The 17,597-nt window shown below is 48.6% G+C and overlaps 1 protein-coding gene across 1 annotated transcript in view; it reads right to left on the bottom strand.

Annotated features, from left to right (window-relative positions):
• Nucleotides 1-1,293: 1,293 nt before the first annotated feature.
• Nucleotides 1,294-17,597, bottom strand: part of FSTL1 (follistatin like 1) — a 56,621-nt gene continuing 40,317 nt past the window's right edge. The window contains exons 3-11 of the mRNA XM_064465690.1: nucleotides 16,156-16,260; nucleotides 14,726-14,855; nucleotides 13,477-13,509; nucleotides 11,698-11,828; nucleotides 8,790-8,908; nucleotides 7,896-8,008; nucleotides 6,656-6,766; nucleotides 4,862-4,959; nucleotides 1,294-4,597 (exon numbers count right to left, since the gene is read on the bottom strand). Of these exons, the coding sequence (XP_064321760.1) occupies nucleotides 4,553-4,597; nucleotides 4,862-4,959; nucleotides 6,656-6,766; nucleotides 7,896-8,008; nucleotides 8,790-8,908; nucleotides 11,698-11,828; nucleotides 13,477-13,509; nucleotides 14,726-14,855; nucleotides 16,156-16,260 (885 nt within the window). The 3' untranslated portion in view covers nucleotides 1,294-4,552. The remainder of the gene's footprint in view (nucleotides 4,598-4,861; nucleotides 4,960-6,655; nucleotides 6,767-7,895; nucleotides 8,009-8,789; nucleotides 8,909-11,697; nucleotides 11,829-13,476; nucleotides 13,510-14,725; nucleotides 14,856-16,155; nucleotides 16,261-17,597) is intronic.

Below are 17,597 nucleotides of genomic sequence, written 5' to 3'. Positions count from 1 at the left end.
GCACAAGGTAGAGTATTTGTAGTGCCATCTAGCTAAATCTGTGGCTGACGCTTCCTTTCATTTCTTCTTAAAATCCTGGGAAATTCCAGCAATAGAAATTGAAGTAATAAAGCAGACCCACTTTACAGTTGAGCAGCAAATGGGCACAGTATGCTACAGGTAGGAGTGCATACGCAGCAGCTGGCACATGCTAAACAGGCTGTTTGGTGTGAAAAGTAATATGTAAAAGGCAATGTTGAAAGGTAAGACATTATCCTCCCGTTACACACCACCATTAAAGGCTACTTCATCGTTCAGTTCAGCAAAGGTGACATGAGCCATTCAGCCCTGTCTTCATAAGGTTGTATCAGAAAGATAAGGGACCTCAGGAAGGTCACCAGCTTGTCCTCCCATCTTAGGGTAGGACCAGCTATACTTGGTCTATTCCTGAAGGCTGTTATTCTAGACTGTTCTTAAAATCCACACAGGAAGTCTGTGAAGCATCAAGGAAGCGTCTTCCAGTTGCTTGCTAACCTTGGCATTCAAAAGCATTCCCTAGTGTCTCATCTAGATTGCCCTTGACCGCCGCAACTGAAGCCAGTGTCCCATCCGCCACAGCGAGATGGGTATGCTCATCCTGGCAGCAGTCTCTACCTGAAGACAAACATTTAGAGCTTTCCTTCTCAAGTATGCCTAAGGCTTCTTTCTGATCTGTCCCTTTGTGTTTTCAAGGCCTTTAGTTACTATTTTTACTTGCCTCTGGGTTCTTTCCACACGATCCACCTGTTTTGTGAAAGGCACTGCCCAAACCAGGAGGTGCTCAGCCAAGGCTTCCCCAATGCCACACAGGACAGAACGAGTACCCCGTACTTCACTGCCTGTGTCCCTCTGTATCCTACCTGTTCTACATTGATTTGTCTTTCTATCAACAGCATGGTGCTAACTCACATTCATCTTGTGACCACATCATGCATGGAGAGCCAGCAGGTTCTCCCTTCCCAACAGCACAGGTGGAGCACCTGTTGGGGGACCAGTCGGGGGGTACTGAAAGGTCTGTGGAGCAATCTCATCATTAAAAGCACGTGGCTGGGAGGCAGGAGTCGTGGCTGCCAGCTGCAGCTCTGCTGCTGGCTAGCCCTGCGATTCAAATGCTCCATTTCTCTCTGCTGTACCTTGGTTTCCCCTGCTATAAAACAGAGACAGTCATGTCTCACATTTCTCAAGCATATTGAGATCTGTGTAAAAAGATGCAAAAAGACAGCCGATTTTTTTTTAAACGCGGAATGTGGCTTGTGAGAAATAAAGCAAAACATGTTATTTTTTAAATTTTGTTTCATTTATTTGGCAGTAATATCCAAACCCCCCCGCTTCAAAAAAAAATTACAAAATCAAGTAAAATAAGTGCACTAAGGAAACCTACAGAATACTGATAAATTTCACACACGTACAGGAGGGAATATAAAGGGAGGAGTGGGACTTTTTTGTTTGTTGCTTAAATTTGGCTTTTTGGAAGAAAAAAAAATGCCTTCCTGGCCCCCTGCAGTCTGTACAGCAGTTGTTCCAGAGGGCAACGGCTGGAACTCATCCCTTCCTTCCCCAACAGCCAAGTCACCCTGCAGAAGTTAGGGGCTGACCAGCCTGCTGCAGGGCGCATTCTGGGCATCACTCACTCAATGGTTGCCCTTTCCCTCAGTGCAGGGAGGCGAGATGTTTCGGTTCCCTTTGGGTACCATAGCCCTTAGAACTGGTATCGCTCCCCACAGCAGCGTTTCCCTTTGAGGGCGCAAGGAGGAAAAGGCTCCACCGGCAGCAGCCCTTTCCCTGGAGGCACGTTCACTGCACTCCCACCCTGCTGCCCCAGGCTATCCTAGGATATGTTGTATGGCTTGTCAGAGAGCTCAGCTTGCCTCGCCTGAGGTAGCAGCCCATCCCTCAGCCTTCAGTGCAAGCACAAGCTCTGTAAACCTCAGCTGCCAGCACCCACCTCTCCAGCTGTCCCCAGCGGCCATCCTCACAGACCGCACATCCACAGGAGACAAGAGGGACTAGAGAACGCATCATGTAACACGCCTACAGAAGCCCTTCAGCCGTGGATTAGCCTCCCCTTCCTGCACATGCTCTGCTTCTCCCAGTTGGAGATTTTCCTGACTGGACAATAAGGTGTTATCCCCACCCAGGGAAAGCCTTTAAGGCAAGCTGTTGTATTTTCTCTAAGGCACTTTAATGATCCAAGCTGGAAGGAAGTGAGCTGGGAGGCACCAACTACCTTTCAGAGCAGGGTCGGAATAAAGCAAAACGTTTGTTCATAATATTCCTGTGACTCCAGATTCAGCGCATGAAGCTGTTTCGCTCACTCTGTTGGGGAGGAGCAAGAGTATGTCTAATGGGTGCTCCTGTTCCACCAACAACTTCCCCCAGTGCCACCGGAACACAAGCAATGACCCCATCCCAGTGTAACATCGCCCATGTTACCCTTGGCTCCTATGGACTCATCCCCCTCACCTTCACAGGTGATAGCTTCTCAAATCCAGGCCCTCACGGGAAAAGAATCAGCCCCCCCTTCAGTATTTATTATGCCAAAACCTCCAAGCATGGTGGGGTAGATCATGATCCTCACTGGAAATGTGGCACTGTTCCAAAGTCAAGGGAAGTCCTCTGGGTTCACATCAGGAAAACAGTTCAAAGGCCAGAAAACCTTTAACAAATCTGGCTCATGGGTGAGATCACAGGAGGGACCAAGCTTTCTTCTTTGCCTACACTTGCTAGGTACCAGCTCATTCTTCCTCTCCTAGGAAAGCACTGTGCAAAAAGGGGAAGGTTGGGATAAAAGCCCTGCTGATCCTCACTCAAGCAGAACATGCTTCTGCAAACCCAAGAGGGAGTTTCACTTAAGCAAGTGCTAGGGACTGCAAGACACCTGGCAACAACCACTGAAGTTGCTCACAAGCAGGAAGGTGGAAGTCACAAGTAGTCATCTCGACTCAGAGTATGTGGCACTGCTCGGGATACACAGCAGGGGCACGAGGGCAACACAGAAACAGGATGTTCAGGTGTGTTTGTATGAAGCACGCTTGACAAACGCAGGAAAAAATCACCTGGGCTTGAGGCTACAGAGGTGACTGTCAACAAAACAGCATTTCATCTTTATCTAGGACCAATGCTCTGAGAAATGGGTCACACAAATATGACCCATGAAGGGATGTGAGGGTGGTCAAAGATGCTCTGATCAAAGACACTGTGAAATATGTCAGTAATGAGGCTTCCAGCCCTGACTCCAAACTCAGACCTGGAATCAAAGAATAATGATGCTGCTGCTGCCTCACCCCAGAGGGAAATGGAAAGCCCAATATGATGGCTAACAGCCCAGGCTCCAGCTAAACAGTTTTCTATGTAGTTAAGCCTTTTACGATATCCTGCGAATGGGATTGCCTGGCCCCTCTGTCTCTAGGCTACTTGGCACTTCCCTCTGGGCAATTTAGAGAGGCATGAGCACTGACTTGGAGCTCACGGTCAATGCTAGCTAAGGGAGCAAGAGCTAGAGAAAGCTGTAGTGTCAATCTGTGCCTGGTGAAACTAATTACATCCAGCCCTGTCTCTTCTTCCCATGAGGACATCACTGTCCCTAGTTGAGAAATACCCTGTAGTGCAGGGCTCAAGTTGTTCGTGGCGTTTGCAGTGGCTGAGCGCAGAGCGACACTAACTGTGCATGGACATTACAACACCATCAATAACAAAAACCCACGGGCTGGGTCTTCTTGAAAGATCTAGAGCTACAAAACATACAAAAGCTGAACTACTACCGTAGGAAATAAAGTAATAAAAAAAATCCAAAACAAAAGGGGGAGTCAGCACGTGAATGTGATAAGAAAAAAATATGATAGCACCTCTAAGGAGGGGGGCAGGGAGAGTAAGAGTGAGATGAGGTCAAAAGGAACCATGTTGTGTCGGAGCCCACAGTGTACTGGAGGAGCTGCTGGGGACAGTCCGGTGGAAAGCAAGGAGGAACGTGCTGGACTCATGCCAGCAGCATGGCACCACAACTTCCAGGTGTCACACCAGGCTGACCAGCTTTGAGGAGCTCACACCAAAGGGGAGGGTAATACGCAGGGCAAGATCCTTGGCTAGCAATGCCCTGCAGCACACGTGCTAAGCCACAAAACTGCCAGGCCTGTATTTCTGCAGCCAAGGCTGGTGCTGAAAATTGTATCAATTCAAGACCCCCTTTTCTATCCAGCACTGACCTCCGTCCTTTCCCCAGATCAGGGGAACAAGAAATGCCTGTTAGCTCTTGGAGGGAGCAGCTGTCTGCTCTGGGAAAGGGTCCCAGAGGCTGCTTTAAGTCCCTCCCAGCCTTCCAAGGCCCCAGCAATGAAGCTCCCTGAACAGGTGGGCTCTGCTCCCCTTTCCTGGCCCCATTCTCTGTGTATTACAAAACAAATAACCCATCGCTATACAATGTAAATATCTGTGACTGGGCAACTGTAGCAGACACTTGTGCATACTGAGATCAGCACTGGAGGATAGGGCAGCAGGTTGGGCCCATCCTCCTGGGCTCCTCCGGTGTGGAGGCCCCTTACATCTCCTTGGTGCTCATTTTCTTGGTCTTCTCAGCCGTCTCCTAGAGAAAGAGAGCACAAAAGTGAAGCTCTACACTGACCCAGGAGCTAGCAGTGCCCTGAAGCCTTTGGTCCATCCACAAGCAGTGCCAGTGCTGCCTTATATGTCCAAGCCCCACACCTGTATTTGTCCCCACAGGCAACGAGAATCCCCCATTACTGTGCTCCCCCTTCTACCAGAAGTCTCCAAGTGACAGAAGCAGAGGGAAAACTTCTAGAGCAAGGAGAGACTAAGTGCAAGCGGAACTTCCCAGCCTCATGCTAACCTGATGCTTCTGCAATTCCTGAACGTATCTAGCCAGCTCCTCCTCAGTCAAGTCTTCATCAGGTCGCTGTCTCTGAGCAGGCACCTTCTCATTCTTCCCTGCAAATAGAAACAGAGTTCAGCATTATCACAAATGGTGGATGCAAATTTCAGAGGCTGAACCACAGAGAACAAAAAGAGGCGGGTCGGCCACAGCATACATCAAGTTTAGGAAAGCATGGGCTGGCTTCTTAGAAAGAGAATGTGGCTGCCTGGGACTTCAGAACCTGGGTATCCAGCCTGACCCTGTCTCTCCCTCCCATGTGATAAATAATAAAACCGCAAGGAAGAGGCTGCATATTATTTAAGAGAAGCACCTGTAGTTAGTTCAAACATCTTTGCCTTTTGTAGGGAATAAATGGAAGCTCCATGCTATCCAAGTACAATAACTGATGCTTAATGAAGAGGTAGAGATGCAACTCAGTGGAGATGCAACTTGCTGATGTATCTGGTCTGATTCTTTGGTTTCATTATCCCTCTAACAATAGCCTCTAACCCCTCTGCTGCTCTGACATGGGCAGAAAGTAAAGGAATTGTTGTCCCATTGCATGCTTCTGCCATGGATGCAGGGAACAAAGTAGGCAGCAAGACCAGGTGTTGCACAGCAACTTTGGAGGTTGTTTCTGGGGAGGCAACAAAAAGAGTCTCTCATTTGGTTGCTTAACCTCCAAGATCTACCCACAGCTCCTCTGGCAGCTCTATTAGTTATCTTTTCTGAGGTGAGCTCCTTCTGCCACAGCCAAATCTGGGCTGAAGTGATCCTGAAGCCTCTGCTGCAGAAGGCCAGATGCACATGAAAGGAACTCTATACATAACTCTTGCTGTTCCCCTCTCCTTCATCTGTCCAAACTACCTGCTATAGATCTGAACTAACATACTGCTGAAAGCTGCCGCACAGAACTGAAAACTAAGCTCATGGAAAGGCCTGGTTTCTAGGGAAGAAGGCCAGAAAAATGGAGCACAGTGCTGGGAGGGTGGACATGGCTCCTTGAAAAGGACCTGTACATTTTCCAAGGCAGGGGAAAGCTGGCTTTCCACTGGCCCTGGACTGTCTGTGAGAAGGCAAAACGGAGAGCTGTTGTTCACAACCCCATCACAACTTCCCACAATTGTAACATGGCTGTGAAAGTTTAAAAGGGACCTTCCAGAGGAAGAACCATCAGACCAACAACCCTGCCTTACTATGAACACCACCCTCCCTTCATCTCCATCACCATTATTTTCTTTTCCTTCTACAGTTCTTATGGCAAGAAGCTGAAGTGTTTTCTTGACATTACTAGATGAAGTCTCCTTTCTCCTCTCTGGGGCAAGACAAGACCCTAGCTCCTGCTTTATCTGTGTTTATGGTATTTGTACAGTGAGGGTACTGACACACACATACAGGAAAGCTGACCTGCTCACATCTACACATACGGTCACAGGTAGTGACCTATTTGGTCTGTGCATGCTCCAAGCCAGCCAGATGCAGAGTAGCTCTGGTTTGCAAGGTTTGGTGCTGAACTTTCATGACACCAAATCCAAACTACAAACCCCAGCAGCATCGCTCCCAGCACAGTTACGCGCTTTCTGACCTCTAAAACAAAACCAGCTTGGGTTTGGCCAACATGCAGCACAGGAGGGTGATGAAGTCACCCATAGAGAAGCTGAGGAAGAGCTGGAGAGAGAAGAAATCTGGGTAGCTGGTGCCTTTAGAAAGGCAGAAAGCAAAAAGCCCTTTTGTACACAACCAAATACAATGTCTAGAGAGCATACAGACCCTCGCACGTCATTGCAGTGCACACCCAGTTCCCACAGGCACAGACGCAGCGGTTGCACTCCACCTGCGTCTCTGCTCCATCCTCATAGGTTTCATCTTCCAGGGCACACTCTAGAGAGGCACAAAACAAGGGCAGTGGTGGTGAGATAGCAAGCAGGGTAAAGACAACATACTTTGGAGATGCTTTGAGAGAGAAGAGGCGCATGGTTTCAGAGGAGGCCTTCCTTCCCCTAACCACCAAAAGTTTCATAATGACCAAAACACTCATGCTGAATTTGGTGTGTGAAATCAGCCAAAAAAATAATTTGGTAAAGTCAAACACTTTGTTTTGCTTCCTCAAAAGAATACATTTCAATGTCTCAATTCCAACTGAAATCTCAATATTGGATTTGTTTTAATTTCCTAATCTGTAATACATAGAAGAGAACGCCCAAGGTGGAAGTTTTGGTTACTCTGAAACAATTCCTGTTCCAGGTGGGGAGAAGTTGGGGAAGTGATTCGTTCATTTGCTGTTGCCCAGAGAAAGAAAGAAGGGGGATGGGGGGAACCCCAAACCCAAACAAAAAGGCTTCCCTCAAAGAACTCAAGGACCCATATGGTGTCAAGCGAAAACCAGCAGATCATGTTTTCTGGGGGAGGTACACCATCCTCAGCTTCCCACTGAAACAGACAGAGAATTCAACTTAATATTCCCTAACAAGCATAATCCTTGTCTGCTTCTCAGTGCCACTGCAGCTGGATGTAAATCCAGCACCTTTGGACCAGCACCCCCTGAGGAGACAATTAGATGAGTGGCTAGGCATGCCTGGTCAGCAGAACACTAAGCTGCTTCCACGTGAGCTGTAGCACTAAGCAGGATTTGGAAGGATAGTGAACTTTGATATGTTCATCCGGGAGGCTCTCTGTGTGAAAGGCAGAGCATAGCAAGACTTTGGTCTGGTCTGACTTTCATAAGTTATCCAGGTGTGAATTCCTTACATGATTTATTTCCACACTGTTAAATAGATGCCTTGACCTTCCAAGCATACCATATCCATTCAACCTATGCCCTTGCTTCTAAACCCCAAACCTTTTTCATCAGAAGAGACAAGGTGCGCTGTCAGGTGGGAGGCAGGCATATATCAACAGTATATCTGGGAGTGGAGTTGCAGCATCTGATGCCTGGCCCAAAGCTGGTTTCTTTTCTTTCCTCCCTTCCCAGGACCCCTCTGGTTCCCCAATATAAGTGAGGAGTTCCTACTTTTCTCTGGTGGGTTGAAGGATGGGCTGAGGCACTTGAGAAATTCATTGAAGCTGAGCTTCCAGTCAGCATTTTCATCTGACAGCTCGATGAGGGCATCTACGCAGAGTCCCCTGAAAGGAAACACAGAGGTATGTTCTGCACAGGACTGTACCAGGCAGGTCCCTGCTCTACTGGCTTCAGACTACAGATGAGTAAAACCATTAGTAACTAAGAAGGCTCTGAGATGCATGGCAAAAGTGGCTTCTCTAAGGAAACCTCACAGCATATAGACAAAAGAAAAACATATACTCCCTCAGCTGGCGAAGGGCTGGGAACTGAGGAGATATTCAGAAAAGCCAGAATAGGATCCTGTTGACACCTACGTGCTGTCACACGAGTACAGATGCAAGCACAGCCTAACCACAAGCAGCCTGCTCTCCTTGGTCTCATACACGGTGGTGCTCACACAGAAAAATGGAAACCTCTTAAATGACACTTTCATGCAATGCTTGCACCAGCTCTGACTGCAGGCTGCTCATGAGCTGTGTTTTCCCACCATCTGCCTTGCACTGGATCTAGCTACCAGGCAAAAGGTGAGTAAAGTCCACTGTAAAGCTAATTTATTAGGAAATAAAAAACGACAATAAATCTGCTGTCACCCAACTCACCTTCTGGCTGTGCACATATTAGATTTAAGGTAAAAGAGTGATGGCATACATGCCTAATGTGAAGGGTTGGGGTGGGACTACTCCTGTTGGTGGCATTCACACCTAATTAAGTGAGAAGCCACTCATACAGAGTTATCTTTGTTAGCCCAAGTCCTAACTGATATTTTCCAAGAGAGGATTTTCATGCCCCCTTCTACTGCATCTGGCCCCTGGCCTTCCTTCTGGCATCCTGTCCACTGCTGACCTGAGCAGCTTGTTGGTCTCCTGGTCCATGTAGGTGGTGATGTTCACAGCAGTCTCATTCTGCTCCACAAACTTCAGGAATTCAGTAGAGTCCAAGCGAGAATCACCATTGTCAAAGCTCTGTAGGGAAAGATGGGAAGATGTGAGAGGGTCTGATTTATCAGCTCAGAGTACCCCTTCTTTCTCCCTCTTCCATATATACTTAGCGTTTTTGAAGCTTTTGTGAAACAGGTTGCATCATCCCTGTTCTGCACAAAGAACAGAGGCTCAGAGAAATGCAGCAACATATCCATGCTAGCATCAGACCTGGGAGACATGATCCTAGTCTTGTTCTCACCAATAAGCCACACTGCCTCTCATTCACCTCCTGCTGCTTGATTTATGGCCCTAACCCCATTTCTTCTCTTTGTTCCAGCCGGCTCTTATATACCTCCTGCCTTAAAGCAGAGCAGTTGCATTCAAGAAGGTGTCAGCTTTCCAATATGTGTAAATCCAAAGCTGTGCCTGAACTGTGACAGTGACAAAAGGGAAAATCACAGGAAGCAATTTTCTGCTGATCCTGAAGAAGGAACAATTTTATGCAACAGCACAATGCCTCACCACAAACTTTTTAAGGTCCTGACAGGACTAGTAGCACTGAAGAGCAGGATTTTTAGCCCCAAAATCTTGGCGGTACTCCTAAAGAAGTAATTGCATTTTGCCTTCCTATTTGGAGATGTCATACCACAGCGCTGGGCCCCCTCAGAGACAGCTGCATTGCAGGGAGGGGAAAATGAATTCTGCACACAGGCTGCTGCCAGCTAATTTTTGCTGTGTGACTTGGGGCAGGTCACTGTGTCTCCTTGTGCAGTGCTTCCAGGAAAGCTGGAAGAGACACTGCCAGTTGTTACCTCTGTGTGGTTCAGGAGAAACCTGTAGGGCTAGAATTACTCTGCGTGCTGTAGCCTGTGTATAACTGCTCCACTGACATGTTTCACCTTCTACTAGACTATGGAGCCTCTTGATCCACTATTTCTTGTGAAAGCAGCTGCAGTTCCCTTGATGACCAAGACTCAGCTAAGCTAGTTTTATTGCCTTTTAACTCCATGGTACGCATTTACATCTTCCCCCAGAGACCCTCCAAAACAGAGCAGCTTCCCACTACTAGCCTCACTCCTCTTGAAGTAACGCCCTCCAAGGTCAAGGCCAAGGCCTGCATACAACCCACATCCCAGTGATCCATAAGATCCATACAAGTCAGGCTTCCAGAAGGGAAATAGCTTAATGCCACATCTGCAAACCCCCCCATCAAGAAGAGAAGGGAAAAGCTTAATGTTGTCTTGTCTCCAGTGTTTATTACCTGCAGGGCAGGAATCGGGCCATTAGCAGGGCAGCTGTTTGGAGCCCTGTGACTGGGCACAGCAGAATTCCTCCAGCAGGAGAATAGCCTCATTGGTGAAACAAATTTGTGTGTGTTTGAACCCCTTTAGTTTGCTTTGCTTGTATCTGTCCCAAGTTGCTCCAAGATCTGAATTCTGCTTTAAAAGTATTTCAGAGCTTTAAGGGTTGTTGATACGGTGTACTACCGCCTGACAGAGAAAGATATTCCCCCTTGGCACTGAAAAAAGGTATGGCTTTGTCATGGAAACTTTCATCTGCTTGTGCCTGGGATCAGTGCTCCAGAAAAAGGGGGACAATAAAGAGAACATGAGGCTGTCTGCCTCTGTGTTGTGCCCACCCACGGGATTTTACCAGTGCCCTGACAGGCGTGGGGGCCGGCAGGAGTGACTGGGCTGTGTGGCAGCAGTGGAGCAAGCCTGTGGCTGGCTCATGCATTTCATCAAAGCCCATGGCCTGGGGAGACTCTCTGCAAAGGCAGCTGGGGAAAGAACATTTGCAGGGGGAGGGACTGCACAGCTCCCCTCCACAGGATGCCACAGCTTTTGGGTGCTGGCAGGCGCCAGCGGGGGTGCCCAAGGCAGTGGGCCACAAGTGGGTTTCCACAGATGGAACAGCATTAACAGCTACAAAGGCAAAGATGCTCTCTGGAGCACGGGGACCAGCTCCTCTGTCTCACCAGGGGGTGCCATTGCCATGGCAAATTTGCTTGCAGCGCTAACTCCTGTCAGGCACCATTAATCTCTCACTGTCAACAGCTTATGATTTAAACACTCTCCCCCTTTCCCCACCTGCTCCTCCAGCTCCATCCTGAATGCTTTGAAGTCTTTATCAGGAGCTGGGCATGAGGGGGAGGGACGCAGCAGTGCATGTGGCAGCAGCAGCCTGTGATCTGCTGGTTACAAAAGGGGGTGGGGATGGGCTGAGGGACAGACTGACAGGGAGGAGGGAAGAATGGGATTATTGCAGGGCCCTGAGACTCATGGGTGGTTCTTCTCTCTTTGCAGAGCACTAGGGAACTGCCAGCTCTCAGCCACAACTGGGCCATACTCCTTGCAATCAAATATTCACCTTGAAGCCCCCAGGTGTCCCTATCCCCATCCCAACGTGGCCTTGGGACTGTCTGGAACAATGGATCAGCAGCCCCTACCCAGGCTTCCTGCTCCTTCTACCTGCATTTCCAGCACTTTCAACTACCTTTTATTCTCTGGCTATCTTTTGTCCCCTGAGATCAGTTCTTCTCTTCCCTGCCACAGGCCCACTTGGCCTGCCCTCCTCTTCCCCAGGGCAGGTCAGATCCCCGGGGATGCTCCAGGTCCGGGCTGTCATGTAGCTGCGCCAGTGACTTTGTCAGCAGCTGCTGCAGGCAGCCTGTAACACATCATGCTGTAGGACATACCAGACATCTCTGTCCTGCAGCTTGACAGGCCCATCACACACTGGAGCCTCTCGGGTTGGGGCATGGCAGCTGCTTTGCAGCGACAGGGCAAGAAATGTTCTCTCGCCTCTGAAGCAGGCACTGCTCTACTTGCCTTGAAATACTTGTCCAGGACTTCACTGTAGTTGCTGCCCTTGGAAAACCAGCCATCTGGGATAATCTCAGCTTCCAGCCACTGGATGACGCGGCGACGAAGCTCGTCCCTGTCCGACTGGTAGCAGACAACTGTAACAGGAGAAGGTGCAGCAGAAGAAAAAGCAAGAATGAGAGAAATTAAATTGGCGAGCAGGCCACAGAGAGATGACTGGAAATAACAAGCCAGCCAGGCAGTTCTGATGGCAGTTTGCAGGCTCCTCCATCCTTGGAGATGCACCACTGCCAGATCAAAGCAGAGGTGCCATGTGCTGAACGGCGGATGGGCTGTGGGTGACACCATGTGGCAAGGCCAGAAAACGACACTCCTGCCAAAGCTCTTCCCGTCCCTGAAGCTTGTGGAACAATGCAAAGCTGGCTCATCTTGGTGTAAAGAAGACTCCCCAGGCTGAGGGAGCAAGGTGACTGAGTGTCCCCAGGCTTCCCGATGCCATGCAAAACAGGCATTCCACTGTCAACCCTCAAGTACGAAAACCTCCATCCTCTGCAAGGGAAAAGACTAGGCTGAGCAAGCTTTTCCACTACACTGTCCCCAGGACTTGAATTTTAGGGCCTGCTATTTCAGGAGATTTCATTTCTTTAAAGCCCTGACTGTCCACTCTGATTGGAAATGAGACGGGGCCAAGTTGGGCATGTTCACAGTGCGCTCCGCAGTCGCAGGTTTCTCTAGGTGCATATCACTTTGTGTGATACTATGCATTTAGAAGCAAAATTCAAAGACTAGATCTTCTGGCTTCTGTGAGCTGTCACACCTGCCCAGAGGTCAGTGGAGCCAGAAGGGGAATCAGTGTGCATTCGTGTCATTTACACACACTAAGGGTCTCCTTCTGAATCCAGTGACTACAATCACAACCAGAGAGACAGATGGAAAAAAAAACAACACCACACACACAAAAAAAACCCCAACAACCCCAAAACATAAGGATTCTGCATATTTAATTTTAAACTTCCTTAAAAGTGCTTTAAGGTGGTGGTCATGACCTGACATGGTCCTTTCCCTTAAGCTTGTAAGAGGGTTTTCTGTCCTCAGTCCTAGGAAGCTGAAGCTGATGATGCTACAGCTCCAGCACTTGGAAGCCATGGGTAGGAAAGGGGTCCCCTGATGAAGAACAGGCCATAGCCCCATAATCCATAGTCTAAGTATACATGGCAATGCATAAGGGGAGAAACCAGGCACAGGGAATCAAAAAGACTTGTTGACCAATGGGAGAGGTGGTTCAGCTCCACCTCCTGACTCCCTTGACAATGCCCCATTCATTACATAGTGCTGCCTCTCTGCCCCTTCGCCCATCAGTGAATCACTCCTGAAGCAAAGTCTCCTTTCAAAAGGGTGCTCTTGGAGTTGGGGACATAGCTCCATGGTTATTGTGTCTTAGATCCCCAATGAACTATGCAAAAGGGTGTCTCTTCCCTGAGTCTGGGTGATGAACACAACTTGGGTCTCTAGAGGCAAACTGGGTTTCATTGCACCTTGTCAGAGTCCTGGAGACATCCCGGCACAGTGAAGAGCCCAGGAGATGTATGAACTCTGAAAGGTTACCCAGGAGTAAAGAGCTGGGCAATCATATTGCAGCTGATTTATCAACTCAGACTCTGCTACAGCCAGTGCAGAGGTAAAATTTTTACACAGAGCTGTGCAACTCCCCCAGAAAACCTTGCTCCTCATCTCTTTTCCCAAATTCATATAGAGGCCCCAGCCAGAAAGGGGATGACTTCTTACCTGGACTTGCAGCTGGATTCTCAGATTTTTTCTCTGTTAATGGAAAAACAGAAGAGGACATTTCTGATGCAACATGAAGTAATACAAACCTCTTCCCACCCTGGGAGCCGCTTGGGCAAGAGGAGAGGAACCTGGGAGTCTTTGGAAACATGAGGGCCACATATATGATTATGGGACTGTAATATCTGTCACCCCAAGGAGAGACTGATGACTGTTTAGCCTGAAGAAGAGAAGGCTCAGGGCCAATTTCATCAATGCTTATAAACCTGATGGGAGGGAATGAAGAAGACTGAGCCAGACTCTTCTCTGTGGTATCCAGTAACAGGGCAAGAGGCAGCGGGCACATATTTAAACATGATATTCTGTCTGAACATAAGGAAACACTTTCTTACTGTGTGGCTGGTGCGGGGCTGAGTTAAACAGCCCCATCATTTAGGCAAAATCCTCGCTCCTCAAGTGCTTGAGGTCACTCATGAACATGGATGGTAGTATGGGCTTTGGGGGTTTATCCCAAGAGTCTGACCTTTCCCTAGTAGGTAGATTGAGACTCCTGCCTGGCTGAATCCATGAGCTCAGAGTGAGGCAGGCAGGAACAAGAAGTTGCCCTGCTCTCCAGAGCACCCCCCTCCCAGCAACCCAGGAAGACAACAGCTCCAACATCCCACCACAGACAAGGCGTCAGGGACCTGAGTGTACTATTGTGGCCCTTAACGGCCATGCCAAGCTCACTAGGGCCTCCATTCACACTCTCTACCCATGAGCCCAGGAGCTCCATTGCAGCTGATGTCTCAGCCCCTAGTCTTTGCCTGGGATTATGTGGCAGTTATGCCTGTCTCCACCTCTGTTGCAGCCATTCCTGTACCTGCCATAGACCCTGTTGATCTAGGCCCTGACCTGGTGACTATCTTCCCATCTTGATCTCAGACCTGTTACAGACTGCATCACTATGGACTCATCTGGCAATTATTGGCCTGTGCCTGATCCTGGTTACCATCACCAGAACTGATGCTGACCTGATTTCATGACTTGACCTCAGGCCTACTTCATCACTGCAAACTTGCCTGGTGATCTGGACTCTTGGTTGAACCTTTCTATTGTTCCCAGGCTTGCCCTGTTTACTCCTCTCTGCAACTGTAGTACAGGGTGCTGGCCAGCGCGACCCCTGCCTGGCCTCGTTATTACGCTTGGCTCTCGGCTCTCCCTCCCTTAGAGGGCAGCCAACCCTCATTGGTCCCTGACACAGGGTTACCTTTACAGTGGCCGTCGTAATCCACCTGGATCTTGGAGCCAGTGAGGCAGGCATCACGGTGCAGCTCACAGTGGTTCAGGTACGTCTTGCCATTGCTACCACACACAGGCCTTTTGTGAGGTTTGCATTGCTGTGAGAGAGCCAGAGAAGACAACATTTTACCTGCCTCTTTGGGACAGCTAGAGGGAGGCAGGTGAGCCCCAGCCCAACAAAACAGAAGCCCTGGGCACAGCCCCGTGGCCCAAGTGTTTGCAGCAGGCTGAACACTCCCATCACCACCTCAAAAAACCCAGAGAAGCTTGTGGGTGTGGGTTCAAAGGCTTCACTTTATCCCAGCATCCGTCACCACCACTACAGGAGCTTGTGGGTGTGGGTTCAAAGGTTTCACTTTATCCCAGCATCCGTCACCACCACTACAGGAGCCTTCCTGAAAGCAGAGCCCAGCAAAGAAATCAGTGCCCAGCATAAAAAATGAGTGTAATCTTGCAAGTGCTGCTCTGGATGTGCCTGTCCAGGTGTTTCTGCCAATCTGTTCTGTGCACCTCCGCTTGCTCAGCTCTGTTGCATCTCTTTGTAGACTCTGCTCCACCTTTCTGCAACTGAATGTAGAATAACCCATCAGCCATGAGCAAACAGCACATCCTACAGCAGAGGGAGAGTTCACCAGTGCCACTGTCTAGGCTATGGGCTTCTTTCTTGTGCTGCTTTCAGTCTGACCAAGCCTACCCAGAATGACAGACTCTCTTCCTGCTAACAGGGCTTTTCACTCTCCAGTGCCCAGAGGCTGGCTGCATCAGAGCTGCAGGCTCTTAGGGAAGTGGGAACAGAGCCTCACACCCATTCCCAGGAGCCAGGCAGGAACGGTTTGAAAGCTTGGGCAGAGCAGAGCAGAGAGACCCTGTGTCTCTACAGCAGGGAACGGCTCTTGTAATCATCTCCAGCTCCCTGCTGGACAGAGCTATTTATCCTTACAGCACTCTACCACAATTATTTCCATTTTACAAAAGCTGATTTTTAGTAGGGTGCTTGTAACCTCCTCAAGCAAGGCGCCAGTGAAGGCAGGCTGTCTTGGAGCTTGCAGACCACTCCCTATAGTGCCCTCCAAGGGCAGCTGCATACCAATACCCTACTGGGCTTTCCCAGCAAAAAGACCTCCAGCCAAGCCTCCTGTGCATGTAAAGACCCTAGGCAGTCGTGCGAGTAGCACAGCTGCAAGCCCCAGACAGTAACTACCCTTTGTGGCTCTCCACTCACACCACACTGGGAAAGGCCCTGCTGTTTGAAGAGCCTCTGTGAATTTGCAGCTGCTCCTGAACAGCTATAGCCTCATCCCATCATGGGATCCTTCCAGCAACCAAAACCCAGAAGGGAGTGGTGGTGGAGTGGTGGTGACGCCCACCCCAGATGCAGAAGCTGTGCCGCTCTCCTACCTCAATGCAGAGGCAGGATGGCTCTCCCTTCTCTGTCACTGCGCACTCCCGCCCAGCTCCGCAGAAAACATTGGCACAGATCTTGGATTTGCTCCTTGGCTCTTCCTGAAAGATACAAAGTAAAAGACACAAAATACATCAACGCAGAAGAACAGCAACGCAGCTTTAAAAAAAATAACACATTTAACTTCTAGACTGGACGTAAGAGCGCTAAGGTGGTAAGGCACAGATTACAGAACAAGAGAGACAGGACTGCAATAGGTGGACAGCTGAGACACAGGAGCAGGACCACACACAAGAGCGAGGGCTACAGCCCCAGCAACAGAGGGCTTCCTTCATTGCCAGAAAATCACCTAGAACTGGAGCAAACATGAGCAAGGGAAAGTCTAGCACATATGGCAAGAATAATTCGCTCATATCAAGGACTGCCATCTTCAAAATTGTTTTCATGGAGGGTAGGGAGCAGAAATGTCTTTGCTTGAGACATTTAAGACGGTGGTGAACGTAACCCTGGAGAAAGGTGTGATACCAAACAGGCAGAAAAAATTCGCCACCAGGCACCAGATAATGCCCCTGCCACAAAAAAACTTCACAGAACTACATGACCCATTATCTTGCCTCCACTTGTCAAGATTAAACACTTCAAAGGAAGAAACACTGTCATAGATAATTATACAGTAACCTTCTCACAGAGAAAATTTCTTCCTGGTCCCTGACAGCCAGCCGTCGACTTATGCCCTCCAGCACAATTTATATGCTTTACGGTTTTCTCCTAACCAGTCATCACAAGTATTCTTGTTGTTCACGTAACTGCTGGATCCTTTGGGTTTTTTTTGAGTCCCGCTGCATTCCCAAACTGGTGACAGCTCTCAGGGAAGATTTCGACAGGTTAATCATGTTTTCAAGAAAACCACCATTTACTTATTTACTTTTATTGGTTTAATGTCTTTTTTTTCTTCTTCTTCCACTTTTAAAAGAGAAGACCGTTCCAGGGGTTCAGGCTTTGGAGATCCTGGTTTAGTTCCCTGCTTTGTCATTAATTTCCTTTGTGATGCTCATTTCATCTAACATTTTACACCTGCAAGTTAAGTATCTGGTTCAGGCTAGCCAACTGGCTTCCTCAACAGTTTTGTATTAGAGACAGAAGATTGAGGAATGTAAAATAATCAGTAGTTGATCACATTGTGTATTAGAAAGAAGAGTCAAAGTTTTTTTACCTTCTCAACTGAGTATTATTCTTAACCTCTGCTCATTTTTGGTATATCTTTGTACCTCCATCATATACTTTTGAAAACAGGAGATCAAAAAGGAGCAGAATTTGCCTGAAGAGCAAGCATTATTGATATATTTAATAACAAATGCTGAGCACAGTTCTTTTCTCCTATTGCTTCTTTATCCTATTTTTCTTTTTTTCGTTTTGCTTTTAAACCACAATTTCACAG

This window comes from Phalacrocorax carbo, chromosome 1 (assembly GCF_963921805.1).
Source record: "Phalacrocorax carbo chromosome 1, bPhaCar2.1, whole genome shotgun sequence".
Classification (NCBI taxonomy): domain Eukaryota; kingdom Metazoa; phylum Chordata; class Aves; order Suliformes; family Phalacrocoracidae; genus Phalacrocorax; species Phalacrocorax carbo.
This window is presented reverse-complemented; position numbering and strand designations above follow the sequence as displayed.